At 33.0% G+C, this 16201-nt stretch overlaps 2 protein-coding genes and 1 non-coding gene across 3 annotated transcripts; 2 read left to right on the forward strand and 1 right to left on the reverse strand.

Moving 5' to 3' along the window:
- Positions 1-1754: 1754 nt before the first annotated feature.
- On the forward strand, positions 1755-5931 carry LOC114167189 (COP9 signalosome complex subunit 1). The gene is made up of 6 exons (XM_028052188.1): positions 1755-2353; positions 3567-3887; positions 4017-4133; positions 4237-4322; positions 5082-5316; positions 5560-5931. Exons 1-6 carry the CDS (start codon positions 1955-1957, stop codon positions 5734-5736), a joined length of 1335 nt encoding a protein of 444 aa, XP_027907989.1. The 5' UTR covers positions 1755-1954; the 3' UTR covers positions 5737-5931.
- A 1972-nt stretch (positions 5932-7903) lies between these two features.
- LOC114167447 (probable methyltransferase PMT13) lies at positions 7904-12766 on the forward strand. The gene is made up of 7 exons (XM_028052542.1): positions 7904-8572; positions 9736-9939; positions 10027-10237; positions 10326-10587; positions 10811-11179; positions 11688-11783; positions 12249-12766. Exons 1-7 carry the CDS (start codon positions 8144-8146, stop codon positions 12454-12456), a joined length of 1779 nt encoding a protein of 592 aa, XP_027908343.1. The 5' UTR covers positions 7904-8143; the 3' UTR covers positions 12457-12766.
- A 1928-nt stretch (positions 12767-14694) lies between these two features.
- Positions 14695-14765, reverse strand: TRNAG-GCC. The gene has a single exon. It is a non-coding gene; the product is annotated as a tRNA-Gly (tRNA).
- Between the last annotated feature and the right edge of the window lie 1436 nt (positions 14766-16201).

Genomic DNA, 16201 nt, shown 5'->3' on the forward strand with positions numbered 1-16201 from the left:
ACAGACCAAGGAAAAATAACAGAAAACCAACTTACTATAATAGAGAAATTAATCGGTTAGAACTGAAAAATTCGTTGCGAGGATCACCCTGGTGGTTTCCAATATTCAAACATATGAACTATGGGTGAGAAAACCTAGAGAGAAGCGAGAAAACTCTAGAAAAATAGTTTTTAGAAAGATTGTGTGTTTTTAAATAATGAAACTCGTTTATAAAACTTCTACGTATACTTTAACTTTTAATATTAAAATAATTCAGTCTCGTTATTTTTAAACATATTATCAATTCTAATATACAAATTTCTAGACCCTTATACTAATTATACTTTAATAAATGTTTTTCAAGTATTTGGATCCGATGCTTTTACAATGTCTCTCAATGAATACAATCTACATGGCGTTGATTCGTTTAAAGTAGACTAGCAACATTATGCAATTTTAAATATAATTTAAAGTATTTGAGTGTATATACACTCACTATAAAAATGAAATTAACAAATAATTCACCAAAATTCCAAATATCTCCATATTACTGAATCATCTCTTAATATGGATCTCAATCAACAATTTGAACATTTCTTTCCAACATTTATATTTTTAGATTTTTTTTTTCATACAAGTAAGATATTGGATAAAAGGAAAAAAGACAAAAAAAGAAGAATGAAGATGAAGAATTTGCAAAAATGTAAATGGTAAGATGATATGTTTTTAAATAATGAAACTCGTTTATAAAACTTCTATGTATACTTTAACTTTTTAATATTAAAATAATCAAGTCTCGTTATTTTTAAACATATTATCCATTCTAATATACCAATTTCTAGACCCTTACACTAATTATACTTTGATAAATGTTTTTCAAGTATTTGGATTTCATGTTTTTACAATGTCTCTTGATAAATACAATCTATCTAATATAGATTCATTTAAAGTAGACTAGCAACCTTATGCAATTTTGAATATAATTTAAAGTATTTGAGTATTGATGCACTCACCGTAAAAAAAATGAAATTAACAAATAATTCACCAAAATTTTAAATATTTCCATATTACTGAATAATCTCTTAATATGATCTCAATCAACAATTCAAACATTTTTTTTCGATATTTATACTTTTGGTATTTTTTTTTTGTATAAATAGAATATTGGATAAAAGGAAAAAGGACAAAAAAAAAATGAAGATGAAGAATTTGCAAAAATGTAAATGATAATTTTTTTTCTATTAAGGATAAAACAAGAACAAATAAAGTAAATAAATATAAAAGCAGTAACTCAAATAGTTACATTCAATACTGTTTTTGCTTTTTATTTCTATTCGCAATAGTCTCATAATATTTTGAAAATGTATTCCCAATTTGTCATCCATTTATTTCCATTTGTTCTCTCTATTTATATATTTTCTATTATCATGACATTATTCCATACAACAAATAAAAAAAAATATATAAATAAAAAAAAACATTTTTCCTTATTCTTACCGTTATTCTTATCTTACCACATTTAGAAATCCATATCTTAGATGACAATGTACCTATTGACACCCTAAACAATAATTGTTAAAAAGTATATTAATATTTTTTAATTAGTTAGATGATATATTATGCTGGAATAAAGTTGTTTGATTTTAAAAACCCAAAAAATCATATTTGCTCATAGATTTTTATAATCCGGAACAAAGGAGAAATTAGTTTCAACTTTATTTAGAAAAATACTCGGCTATTCTGACTACAATGTCACCGAAAATGCAGGAAACGACGCCGTGTTGCATTGACAGTACTAAGAAGTAGAACAAGAGCACGGAAAGCGTTACTTAGCAATCTCCGTGCATACATAGATAGTGACACAAAGGAAGTAGAAACCACTCCTGCGCGACCCACCCTTACCCCGTGAACCCCCCCGCACCGAAACAAACCCCTGTTCCCGAAAACCCTAACTCTAACCCTAGCTCCGACCGAAATGGACGGCGACGACGAGACCTCTGGTCCGATGATCGACGAATTCTATGCCAACGGCGGGGCCGACGATGGAGACAAGCGGAGCCGTCGCGCGATCATGAGCGGCGACCAGCTCGATGTCGAGGCGTACGCGGCGCTGTACTCGGGACGTACGAAGATCATGCGGCTCATCTTCATCGCCGACAAGATGAACAACGCTACGACGCAGCTCGAGGCGCTGCGCATGGCCTACGACGAGATTAAGAAGGGCGAGAACACGCAGCTGTTCAGGGAGGTCGTGCAGAAGATCGATGGAAGGTTGGGAGCGAGTTATGGCATGGACACAGCGTGGTGTGAAGCCGTGGATCGGAGAGCGGAGCAGAAGAAGGAGAAACTGGAGAATGAACTCAATGCGTATCGGGTCCGTTTTTGATTTTTTACTTCTGTTCTCCTATCTTTGGTTGATTTACTAATTTATTTTAAAATATAATCTCATAATTATTTTCAGCTTATTTGAATCTAGGCTATTAATTTTTAGAATTTAGGTGTGTCACTAAACTTGTTTTTAGATTTTGATCGTAGGATGTTTTAACCGCACGTGTAGTTGATGCTAATTATTGTCTGTGAATGCTATGGTTTAAAATTATACGGGAAAATTATGCGACCTTGGCTGCAATTGCAAGCTAAGGTTTCGTGGCTATTGTTGGTATAGTGCATTTACGCGAACAAACCTTGATGTTCTGATCACTAAAACGTGGTCTTAAACTGTTTTTTTTTAAACCTTGTAGTGGAGACTGAATAGTTACTTTTTTTATCTATTTTTTATGAATTGCCTTGTTTCTTTCAAGCTCTTCTGTTGGCCGTTGGCTGAGAGTTTGAGTTTTATTATAACATTTGTTTATGGTGGTCTTCTGCCGCCAACTATTGTGTTTTGTACACATTCACTGATTAGCTTTTGTCTGGTGATTAGTATGTATTGCTTTGCTTTCAAGCTTTATTTGTACTCTGGTGCTTATTTATGAGCAATGAGCATTGAAGAGTTGTGTGTTTTTATGGGCAAATAGTTTTGTTTACGGTTCTTGGTGGACGGTTGTTGTGAGCAGTTGTATGGTACTGGATAGCAAACTCTGAAGTATCTTGTAATTGGTGGTTGTGTTTGGGCTTGGTTCAGATGTGTTCAACATGCAAGATTTAAAAATTATAATGTGTTTGGATTGCTTTTTGAGTGACTAAATGGTACATTTTTACATTCTAAGACAGAAATTGAAGAAGCAACACCAGTGTATCAATGAATATAATGTACATTATGTTGAAACAAATTGTTGCTTCATTTCTGTTTGACATGGTTGTGGATCCTGAAGTAGTTTCCCAGTGGAGCTTCACCTTATGTTTGTCACGTAAATGTGTTTTGTGTCCCTACAATTGACATGGTAAAGAATCTAGTTGGACTCTTCCCAAACAAAGGTATAAATGAATAAAAATTTGAAGCTAAGTGGATATTAGATAGGTTTTGTGATTATGTTCACTTGTGATGACATTCCCTTGTATGGTGTTTTGATTAGACCCGCTTTTTCATAAACTGCCATTGCTTTCTTATCCTGTCAATTTGTTCATCTTGAATTTCAATTTTGCAGACAAACTTGATTAAAGAAAGCATTAGAATGGGATACAATGATTTTGGAGACTTTTATTATGCTCATGGTCAATTGGGGGAAGCTTTTAAAAGTTATGTCCGAACTCGGGATTATTGCACCACATCAAAGCACATTATTCACATGTGTATGAGTGCAATTCTTGTCAGCATAGAGATGGGTCAATTTCCTCATGTTACAAGCTATGTTAGCAAGGCAGAACAGGCACTGGATGTCCATGACTCAATAATTGTTGCAAAGCTACGATGTGCTGCTGGATTGGCTAATCTAGAGGCCAAAAAGTACAAACTTGCTGCCCGAAAGGTCATGATCTATGAAATCCCTGACTTGGATTTAGGGATTCAACTATTCATTTATTATTTTTGATGTGTGATAACATATCAACATAATTGCTTATAACTCTGTGAACCTCATTTTCATTTATTAATGCAGTTTCTAGAAACAGGACCTGAACTGGGAAGTCACTATAATGATGTAATCGCACCTCAAGATGTTGCAACATATGGAGGACTTTGTGCACTTGCTACATTTGATAGGGCAGAGTTAAAGGCAAGTACTCCAATATATTATTATGATGTTTCTTCTTATCAATGACTTCCCAGAGACATTGATGATGTCATCTTTATTTATTTAATTGTTCAATGCTTGGCAGAGCAAAGTTATAGACAATTCCAACTTCCGCAATTTCTTAGAGCTAGTACCCGAAGTAAGGGAACTGATAAATGATTTTTACTCGAGGTAAGTTGGTCTTCTCATTTATTGTCGTTCTATTATGTCACGAAGTTGGAACTAGTCACTCGGCATCACTTTTTATTTTTTTGGTTAACTTAATTCGAATTAAATTACGAAAATACATGAAGTTCTTCATTTGTGGTGCTAAGCTGTCTGAAAAAAATATCGGATTTTTAAAAAGTTGGATTGGAAGGTTTGCGTGGAGAGTATGACATCAATTTCTTAGACAGTTAGACGGTAATCGATTGCTGCGAGGTTAGCTATGTGTGTTATATTGATTATTGATTATTGATACAATTAAACCTTTTCTTTTGGCTTAATAAGTGGTTGGTTATAGTTCAAGTCCTTTTGAGTTGTGTTCTGCAAATTAAGACATTGTATTTTAAGAATTCAATTTTCATGTGTTGATGTAATAAAATTTGAACTGTCAACTACTTAGAAATCGTCTCAACCATGAGATAAGTCAATGAAGTTATGATACATAACAATGTGATTAATGTCTGAGTGCTGTGCATACAAATTAAATTCTCATTTTTAATATTGTTGAATTGATGAAATCCGACAAAGGGCTTGTTACATGGTTACATATTTCAATATTTATTTTACTCTTAATTGTTTTACATTAAAATATTTATGTATATTCAAATATGTATATCTTGCTCAAATTGTTTCCTTGCAGTGGCTTACTTACTGTCCTTAAATATCTTTTCTGTGGTTTTATGGGGAGAATATATTTATTTCGATCTCTTTGCTTCCTTTTAACAGCCACTATGCTTCATGTCTGGAATACCTTGGGAACCTCAAAGCAAACCTATTACTTGATATACATTTGCATGACCATGTTGAGACACTTTATGATCAAATTCGTCACAAAGCCCTTATCCAGTACACACACCCATTTGTGTCTGTTGATTTGAACATGATGGCTAATGCATTCAAGACAACTGTTGCTGGACTTGAGAAAGAGCTAGAAGCATTGATTACTGATAATCAGATACAGGTCTGGTTGACTTAATTTGCCTCGATTAGGTTGAGTTTATAATGAAAAAAATCAACATATCTGCATACTTCTCCTTTTTCAATATGTCTGTGGCCAAATAACTTTGGAGATGATTCTATTTTTTATACCTTTAGCCCACTAGGGTCGGCCTAGTGATTGGGGGTTACAATTTTCTTTTTGTACCGTTACAATCAAACAGTCTAAACAAGATTTAAACAGTATTATTGGTGGAACCTTTTGCAGGCTCGAATTGATTCACACAACAAAATTTTGTATGCACGGCATGCGGATCAAAGGAATGCCACCTTCCAAAGGGTTCTAGAAACTGGAAGAGAATTTGATCGTGATGTTCGTTCCATGTTACTGAGATCAAATCTTATCAAGCATGATTACAATCTTAGAGCATTAAGGAAACTTTAATTATGAACCACCGATAATGGAATGAAGTTGTGGTTTTATACATATCACCGGGCACAGGCATTGGTCAACTGTGATGGAGCAAGTTTCTAGAGTGAAGGTAAGATTGCCTTACCTCATGCTGGATTCAATCAACGTTGCAAAACGTACGTTTGTGCAAACATTTAACGGAACGGCATATTATGCTTTCTTTTTGTATATACTCTTTCATAATTTCGATTATTTTGTCACAAGATATTCATTTTCTGGTTTTAACCCGCATCTCTTTTTCGGTAACTCCGTTGCGTAAGACAGAGTCTTGATGGTCTAAAAATCATTCTCATGACCTGTTATTTCAACTCCTTTAACTAGCCTATTTGGCATTGAAGTTTCCAACCAAGTAACCCTTTTCTTACCTATCAAAAAACTGTTGGAGGGGGGTTGGCTGATTGGGTTTATCTGCTTTAAGTTTTAATTGTTTGATGATTCTTAATCTTAGTAGTAGTATTATGACGAATTTTACTTATTTTAATGGTTTTATGGAAATTAAAGGAACCAATTACCATGGGACTTTATACTATAGATGGTGAAATCTGATTGATTTGGTTCAAGTGTCTCATTTCATGTTTTGTTGCATGATGCAAACAAGTGCTTGTATTTTTTGTTACGTACTAGGGGTATATTATCTTTACTAATAATTGAGTTTAATATTAGGCTGTGTTATTTATATGATCAAATGCTGAAAAGTAAAGTTATCGTACTACATAAAAGAAAGCAAAATTAACCGTTTATACCAAGGAACTTTGTATATTTTTTCGTGAGTAATATCCTTTTATAAAAGGGAAATTTTAATCCTTTAATTAAAAGTTTACTTTTCACTAATATACTAAAATGGTATGGTTACACAGCCAAGCTTTGACGGTGAAATGTTTTAGTGACTACAATTTTGTACACCATTAATGTTCGTTTGTCCTATGTAATATGCCAGAATTGAAAGGACAATTTAAGGATATAATTTTATGCACTTCTAGTAGTATAAATTTCCAACTTTGACATTTACTGTGAATAGCTGAGCCACGCTTAAACTTTAAATCTAAACTGTTTGAGATCTCTCAATTCTAAATTACTATTGCGTTTCTCAACTCCACTTTCACATTGTACAACAATTACAGACATGTGGATAAAATCATCTGACAGATATTAAATGAACATGGACTTTTTTATATGCACGTAATTTTGTCAGCAAGGCTACAAGGGGTTTACCATATTACCTGTATCCACCAAAAAAAGACATTCTAACTTTAATTAAAAATTCAAAAAAATATGGATTCTTTGTAATTTATTATATTGATGGTGTACTTTTATATGAGCGTAAGTATTTAAATGATTTCCTTTGAACTTTAAAAACTTATATAAAACTATAAATTACTATTAATTATACTCATAACCACATATTCTACGATGAATTTTGTTTCTAATTCCAAACATAAAATCAAGGTGGGAAATAAAAAACATAACACAAAAACCCAAATTCTAAATGATTTATGAACTTCGTTTTACCCTCAATTCGTTTTAAGATGATGTTAAATTTTTATTTGAGAAAATGGCGGACATATCTTGCACTATTTTTGTGGCAGTTCTGAAGCACATGCTGTTCCAGATTCCAACTTGCACTTACTTAAGCTTGAAGTCTCTTTCTATTTCATTACACCTATTTTATATTTATTTGCTTTATTCATCTGTTCCACCTATTCATTTACGGTACATACTCTCAATTAATTTCTTAATATTCTTTCTCTTCCCTGTAGAATATACATTTTACATTTCACTCTAAGAGTCAGCTACCAATAAATATTTGTCAGTAATATCAATTGAGTTCATGTATTCATTTGTTTAAATTTAAAAATAATAGTAAGTCATGATGTAAAAGTAAATTTCTATAATAATTTAAATTATAGTTATGAAAATAAAATTACAGTTTAATTACCTTTTAATCCTTAAAATTTAGACTATCTCTGAATTTATTTCTCAAACTAAATTTTAGTTTCTAATTCCTTAAATTTAATAAATGAATATTGAAATATAATATACGAGGAACTAAAATAAGTTTTAAAATTTTATTTATAGTTTAAAACCTAGAATTTAAAAGTGTTTTAAAATTTTACAAGCTTAATTAATAATACAGTGTGTGTGGAGTGTATGGAAGATGTGGTGTTGCAATGAGATCTATATCCCACATTGCCGACCGGTGAAAGAGTGATGTAGGAGCTTCACTCATCTCAACACATGCAAAACAATAAAGCATTCACACTCTTCATCTTCCAATAAACCCTTCTTCACTTTCATTCATTCCCACTTGCATTCATCAACGCGCCCAGCTCCAAAACGCCAATCCCCAATGCTGTTTTGATCCCATCCAATACGGTTTCCGATGGGTCACGTGAACCTCCCTGCCTCAAAGCGCGTGGGTGGCCCTCGCCAGTGGCGCGTGCTGGACGTCGTCACCGCGGCGTTCTTCGGCCTTGTCTTCCTCTTCTTCGTCCTCGTCTTCACGTCCCTGGGGGACTCGCTCGCCTCCTCAGGCCGCCAGACGCTGCACCTCTCCACCTCCGATCCGCTTCAGCGCCTCCGCGTGTCGGCGGCCATTGAGGCTGGGCAGCCGCTCGTGATCGAGGCCTGCCCCGCCGACACCGCCGACCACATGCCGTGCGAGGATCCGAGGCTGAACAGCCAGCTGAGCAGGGAGATGAATTACTACCGAGAGAGGCACTGCCCGCCGCTGGAGAACACGCCACTCTGCCTCGTCCCGCCGCCCCCCGGGTACAAGGTGTCGGTGCAGTGGCCGGAGAGCTTGCATAAGGTATGTGCAGTGTTCTTAATCGTGAGAAAGTGATACAAAGTTGGTGAATGATGTTTAATTCGTTAATTACAAGTGTGTTAAATGCTTGAGAAAATAGGTTATATAAAGTTTAAAATAGTTTTACAGTGTTATGCCGTCATATCAGGAAGTTTGTTGATTTTTATAATAATTACCATAGAGGTGAATTCTTATTGAATGTTAGTGCAAAACTGCTGTAAGTGTCAGTATATAGCCATTATTAGACTGAGATTTTTACATTGTTAACTAATTAGAAACTACTCTAGATGTCTGACCTATATGAGGTGATATAATTGGCATAGTTAAATATGTGGAGTATTTATCCCTAAGATTGTGTGTATGGAAAAAAAGATGCTCGTTTAGAGAAATTTCTTAAATGAATTTCTCTAACATAACATATTAGTGTATGTTTGGATGTAAATATTTAGAGTTCTAAAGTATTTTCGCTCTTGAAGCTATAATCTTTTTCTTCTTCATTTTGTATCTGGGAATTGGGGAATGTGCATTGATTTGAAAAAGCGTGTTTCTAACTTTTATCCAAACATAGCTTTAGTCTTTAACTCCTGACTGAGAGCTGTTGTGAGCATAAAAAAACTTATAGAATGGATAATACAAAAAGTTAACAATCTTACGAGAATGGTAGTATAAAAGTAAAAAGCTGTGCATTATAATAAGTACATTGCAATTAGAGCTCTATATTTTGAGTAGAATGTGGAATAAAACCGCAGGAAATTTCTAATAAAATGTTCCTATTATTTTAGGGCAGTCAATAGAAGGACACTTTTTTCACTTATGGTGCTTTGCACTAGTTCTACTAAGGGAGCTATTATGTTAGTGTTTGACAACTGAATAATTTTCACGTTTGGAAGATAGGAGTTTCTTTTTAGTGTTTTCAGGCATGTGATTGGTTTCGTTTAACTGTTAGCATTTAGTAAATTTTTTGGTGTTTGAGCAGAGACTTTTTAAAAATAAATAATAATTTTAATGCTGGTAAAATTATTTGGAAGCCAAGTTTTGGAGCAACCTACGATATAAAAAAAACTGTCTGCGTCCAAGACATAGGCAATTATGTGTTTCAGAAAAATGTTTTCGATATTTGTCATCAGTGATCCACCTTTCTGAAAGCACTCATGCGATCTCTGTAGATATGGTATAGCAACATGCCATACAACAAGATTGCTGACAGGAAAGGTCACCAGGGATGGATGAAGATTGAAGGTCCGTACTTTATATTTCCTGGAGGTGGCACAATGTTTCCAGATGGAGCAGAGCAGTATATTGAAAAACTTGGTCAATACATTCCAATGAATGGTGGTGTTCTGAGGACTGCTCTTGATATGGGATGTGGGGTAGGATCTATTTTACTGTTTCCTTGAGACCTTTTATTACTAAAATTTGTTGTTATTTAGCATGAAAATTTTTTCTCATGTTTACAGGTTGCCAGTTTTGGAGGATATTTACTAGCTCAAAACATATTAACCATGTCTTTTGCTCCAAGAGATTCACACAAATCACAGATACAATTTGCACTTGAAAGAGGAATACCGGCTTTTGTTGCCATGCTTGGTACTCGCAGACTACCATTTCCTGCATTTGGCTTTGACTTAGTCCATTGTTCTCGGTGTTTAATCCCTTTTACAGCCTACAGTAAGTTCATTATCGAAGCTGACCTTTGCAGATCTTGCAATCTTCTAAATAGGCATCACTAGCCTAATGCAGAAACCTTGCCTTGCAGATGCAACTTATTTCATTGAAGTGGACAGATTACTTCGCCCTGGTGGATATTTAGTCATTTCTGGTCCCCCTGTTCAGTGGCCTAAGCAAGATAAAGAATGGTCAGATCTTCAGGCTGTGGCAAGAGCTTTGTGTTATGAACTGATTGCTGTAGATGGTAACACTGTGATCTGGAAAAAGCCAGCAATGGACACGTGTCTCCCCAACCAAAATGAATTTGGTCTAGGCATGTGTGATGATTCAGATGACCCAAATATCGCATGGTAATTTCCAGTAGGTTATTGCTAGTTAATTTTTCCTCCAACTGTCTTTGCTTCACATTGGTTGACATTGATAATGTGTTAACATCCATTGTTTGTGCTTGCTACGCATTTGTTTCATACGGACATGGTGTAATGGCACTTGGGAGAATGCTGTTGTTATTTGTGTATGGACTTCTCATAGTGTTTAATTGAGATTCCGCAATTAAGATGATTTATTTTGCAGGTACTTCAAATTGAAAAAATGTGTCACTAGGATGTCTTCTGTCAAAGGTATTGTTGGTACAATTTCCAAATGGCCAGAAAGGCTCACTGCTCCTCCAGTAAGGTCCACGATCCTAAAAAATGGTGCTGATGTATATGAGGCTGACACTAAGCGATGGGTAAGAAGAGTTGCATTCTATAAGAATTCTCTAAAAATAAAGTTGGGGACTCCAGCTATACGCAATGTTATGGACATGAATGCATTTTTTGGGGGATTTGCGGCAGCACTGAATTCTGATCCTGTGTGGGTAATGAATGTTGTTCCATCTCACAAGCCACCCACTCTTGATGCAATCTTTGATAGAGGCCTTATTGGAGTCTATCATGATTGGTAAGTTTTATGCTGCATATTTTTCATGTGTTTCTCTTAAAAGGCCTTTTTGTTTTATCATTTCACTTTTGTTAGTCAATGGTTTACCTTACCTTATATACTTCACAAGTGTTAATATGACTTAAAAGTTACTCTAGTGTGGGAAATATCATTGTACTTGATGATAAAGATTTTTCTTACCGTTACACTGTAGACTATTTAATTCGACTTCTGTTTCTGTAATTATTTTGCTTACAAGTTGATTCCTGTTCTGAAGTTTGACTTGTTTAGTGGCTTTTTCTTTTCCTGGCGCTTACTACTTCTATATTTTATCTTGTGCTTTTCTATGCTCTTTAAAAAAGTAGTGATAATTTTCTAGTTTTTATTATAAAAATGAAAACTGAAGTAACTCACCTCTTGTTTTAGATTGTTAATTAGGATCCTTCTTTTAGGTAGAGCCTTTGAACGTGCATTAGCGTTTAGAATGTACAAATATTTGAAATTTGAGTTGTTTGATTAATGCTCCCAGGTGTGAACCTTTCTCAACATATCCTCGCACCTATGATCTGATCCATGCAACAAGCATTGAATCACTTATAAAGGATCCTGCCTCTGCCAAAAACAGGTATTTTCATTCTGAAGTGCTCATTCAAAGTCACAGTCCCGGCTTCTTCTGCATTTTCCATACTCGTCATGGGACTATTTGGGGTCCTGATAATGTGATGGAATTTTCGTTTATTAATTTTAAATTTCAATCGTTGTTTTCAAATATTTGTTAACACGAACAATTGGGTAAAACGTTAGCAAAAACTTGCTGCTACATTAAGTGACTTGTAGCTCGTTAGTTTCATCTTAGTTTTGTACCAAAGTAAAGTATGCATGTTCTTACGGTCATGGTTTTACTACTTAATAAACAAAAGATTAAAGTCAAATGTAGTTCTAAGTTGCCTAGATTTCCAATTTTCTTCTATTAAGTTTCAGATGCTAGCAAACACAAAGTGAGAGTATTTGTCATACTGTATCATCCTTGCAGAGAAACTATTCACATAAGTTATAAACTCACCCTGACTGCTTCATGAATTCATTGCAGATGTAACCTTGTTGATTTGATAGTGGAATTGGATCGAATTTTACGCCCAGAAGGAACTTTGGTGGTGAGGGATACCCCTGAAGTAATTGAAAGAGTAGCTCGTGTTGCACGTGCAGTGAGGTGGGAGCCCACTATATATAATAAAGAACCCGAATCACACGGCAGGGAGAACATTCTAGTTGCAACCAAGACTTTGTGGAAGCTCTAATGTTCATCCAACTAACATAGCTGCGTCATTTAGGTAAAATTTCCTTCTCACCGTTTCGGTGGATGCGGTTTTTAAGGCTATCTTATCTGTGCATCAAAAGGATGCAGTTTCCTTTCCTGTTCAGTGTTTATATAAAGAGAGAGTAAGGTTAGGATCTGAGAAAATGAAAAAAGATGTGAGGATTTTGTGCAGTTTTATATGGAAAGCACAAGCTAGTGTTATATTTTCTCTATAACCATAAGGATAACTTGTAATTCAGTACTTTTATTTATCATTGTTTATTTATTGAAAACATCCATCACTGATCTAATTAGCTATCTAACTCACCCCTAATTCCCATGTCTATGAAGACTTCTTCCCTGATTTTGTTTCCAACTACAACTACATTTTTTCTAAGATTCCCAGTAGAGGCTGTGCTCTTCAAGCTTTAGTCATTGTTTTTTCTTATGAAAATTGTACTCAATGTTTGATGATAGAAAATGGATCAGAGTGGATCAGAACATAATATAGAGGAATGAATTGGACTGAAGTTGATTAAAAATGTCATCATATTATTTGAATATTTGTAATGTCATGAAACAAATCTTTTATTTCATCATTTGGAAAATAGACAAAACAAAATAAATCATAACTATAGTTTTGTCTTATTTTGCTCTTCATTGAAAGTGCAGTTGTAACGTATGTCTTTTCACCATTCTAATTCTATCTTATTTTCTTCTTCATTGAAAGTGCACTTGCTATATATGTCTTCTCACCAGTCTAATTTTATTTTATTTTGTTCTTCAAATATAATTGCATGTCTTTTGCTTTTAATTTAGTTTCACTTGTTTTAGTTTAAGTTTCATAGCATATATTTAATCTTTATGTTTAGACATTTCACCACTTTCAAGCAAAAGTTTATTTTAATGTTCATCTTAATAAATTATTTTTCTTTCTCATTTAATGCTTTTGTTAAATGGTAATTTACGGATAAATAATTGAAAATTTATATAAAGATAATTTTTAATTTCCTATATTTATTATTCAAAAAGATATATTAATAATTATAAATATTATGTACAATCCTCTCAATAATGACTTGTACAGTAAAATCATCTTTTTCTATAAATTTATTTATTTTTGTTCGTCGTATAAGTTTAAAACTTCAGAAGTTGTTAATCCAAATAAGAAGTTACAATTATTTTTTTAATAAAAGACATAGAAATCAGATTTTACCCGAAAGAAAGATACATCAATTTGTAAATATATAACATTTGTCTCAAATGGGAGATGTGGAGAAAAAGTAATTAAAGCTGTAGAGGAAAAATGTAATTATAAAATATATTTTTCGTTCGTTAAATTAAGAACTTCGGAATAAATCTAAGGAACTCAGATACATTTTTTCACCCTAATTTTAGCGATGATGACTTTCTCTACAAAATTATCTTTTCACTTTTCAATATTCTTTTTTAACGCAAGTAAACTATTGAACTAATTTTACATAGACTTAATTCTAAAGTCACGTAGAAAACAAAGGGTTAGTTCAAACCCAATAACATTCCATAATTATTTATTCTCATCTTTGGAAATATTGTTTGAATTGTTCTGTATCTATAAAAAGGAGAAGAAATGTGAACGATCACTAACAACTGACCCCTCAGTTGGACAGAAACTCATCATCACAGCTCTCACAAGAAACCCTAAAAAATATCTATAATTTACCATTACATGAAAATATTATTAAAGAATAACAAAATTGACTAGAGACCAAACTAAAACCAAGCCCATAAAGAGATAACAAGCTAGCTATACATTAGATATAGAAGATTTTTCCAAAATCGTTATTTTGAATTCAGATAAAAAAACATTTTAAAAATGGTTAATATATTTTAAAAAATAAAAATACATTATTACAATTTAAGAATTTAAATATTAAATTCAAATAGGTAAAAAATTATTAACTTAAAACCCATAAGTTTTAAATTTTTTGAACCTAAAACGATGAATTAAGTTAACTTAGCCTCAAACCATATATAAAATATGTATATCTTACATCTATCAAGTAAATAATAAAAAAAAACTCACATTTTCGTTTAGTTGTATAAATTATAGTCCTACATATTTTACATGATATTAATCGTCGTTTCCACACAGAAAAAAAGAGAGCTCAGAGGGTGCATTTGTTTCATCTATGTTTTTGAGATGAACACTGACGGACTCTTCAATCAAATGCTTTGATCATCACAGCTCTCATAAATGTGCACCAGCCGGGAATCGAACCCGGGTCTGTACCGTGGCAGGGTACTATTCTACCACTAGACCACTGGTGCTCTTTGATTTCATTACTGGGAATTTAAGTACTATATAAGCACAATATGTTTTACCACCCGTTGTCAAATGGAATAGGCCATGAATGAAACATAGGTAGTTAATTGCTTTGATTTGGTAAATTATAACATTGTTAAGTATACACCATTGGAAATAATTTACATTTCATTATATTTCAGTTAAAAAGTGATTTCAATTCCTCATATAAACTCAACTCAGATCATATAATATTTTCCGAATAAACCCATCATGTTTCATTTGTGTTATATTACTACTATGCTGATACATGCAGACTGAAATATACAAAAATTAAGAAAGCGAAATCATGGTTGAAATTGATTTTAATTTGATGTCCAACACCAACTAAAATCATGATTTGGTAGTGCACGTGTCCCAACTCATGAAACAAGAACCCTTCAGCTTTCAGGTAAAGGTTTCATGATCTGATATTGTTCTAAACTGTAATAATGGCCAAGAACATTGCTGAACTTGTTCACAACGAAGTGCACATAACAACAAAATCTGTGAAGTGATTGAAGTGAATTAATTATAAAGAGTATCTGGGAAACATGATCCCAAAAAAAAGTTGGGTGCAGAAGGAAGTTGAAGGTGGTTGAAGATTGGGAAACACAGGGCCATGAGATATGTATAAAAACAAAAAGGGAAGGCAAATTATTGAGCAAAAATTTCTACCCTTTTCATCTAAATTCATATAACATAATTAATACTGCAGAGAAGTGCATCTGCAACTGGTTTTTGTTGCAGAAATTCAAAGCTCTGCAACAATGCAGAGCCCTGTTGGGAGCATCTAATATGAGCTTCCTATTTTTGTTTTTTCTTTACATCCTTTGCAAAATAATAATAATAATAATAATAATAATAATAATAAAGGTATTATTTTATTAACAAAAATTATTTTATTAAATTAAAGATTTATTAATAAATTTGAGAGATAAATACTTTTAAAATTTAAATAATAAGACTGTAAGTGTTATTTCATTAACAAAAATTTGGGAGATACATATTTTTTTTAAAATTATAAAGAGATATAAGTGTGATGTGATTTATCTTATAAAAGATTAATGAAGACGTGGATTTATAAGAACATCGAGTCTTCATAAAGCAATTCTTATATTGTTAAGCTTTTATATCCTATTTTTTTTATAAAAAAAATATTTTTTGAAGTGAAAAAAAGTGTTGGATCACTTATCAAAATATTTAATATGTTTGTTTGATGTTTAATACTTAGAGTAAATCATCACATGAAGATTTTCTTTAGAAATAAACTATTGCTGTGGAGGGAGCACATATAATAATACATTGAAGAGGATATATTATTGTTTCTTTACCATTTTTTTAAAATAATTTATTTATTTTTATTTTAGTTTTCACACTTATCTAATTATTTACAAAAAAATCTAGGTTAAAATGAATACTA

Source organism: Vigna unguiculata, chromosome 10 (genome assembly GCF_004118075.2).
Source record: "Vigna unguiculata cultivar IT97K-499-35 chromosome 10, ASM411807v1, whole genome shotgun sequence".
Lineage (NCBI taxonomy): Eukaryota > Viridiplantae > Streptophyta > Magnoliopsida > Fabales > Fabaceae > Vigna > Vigna unguiculata.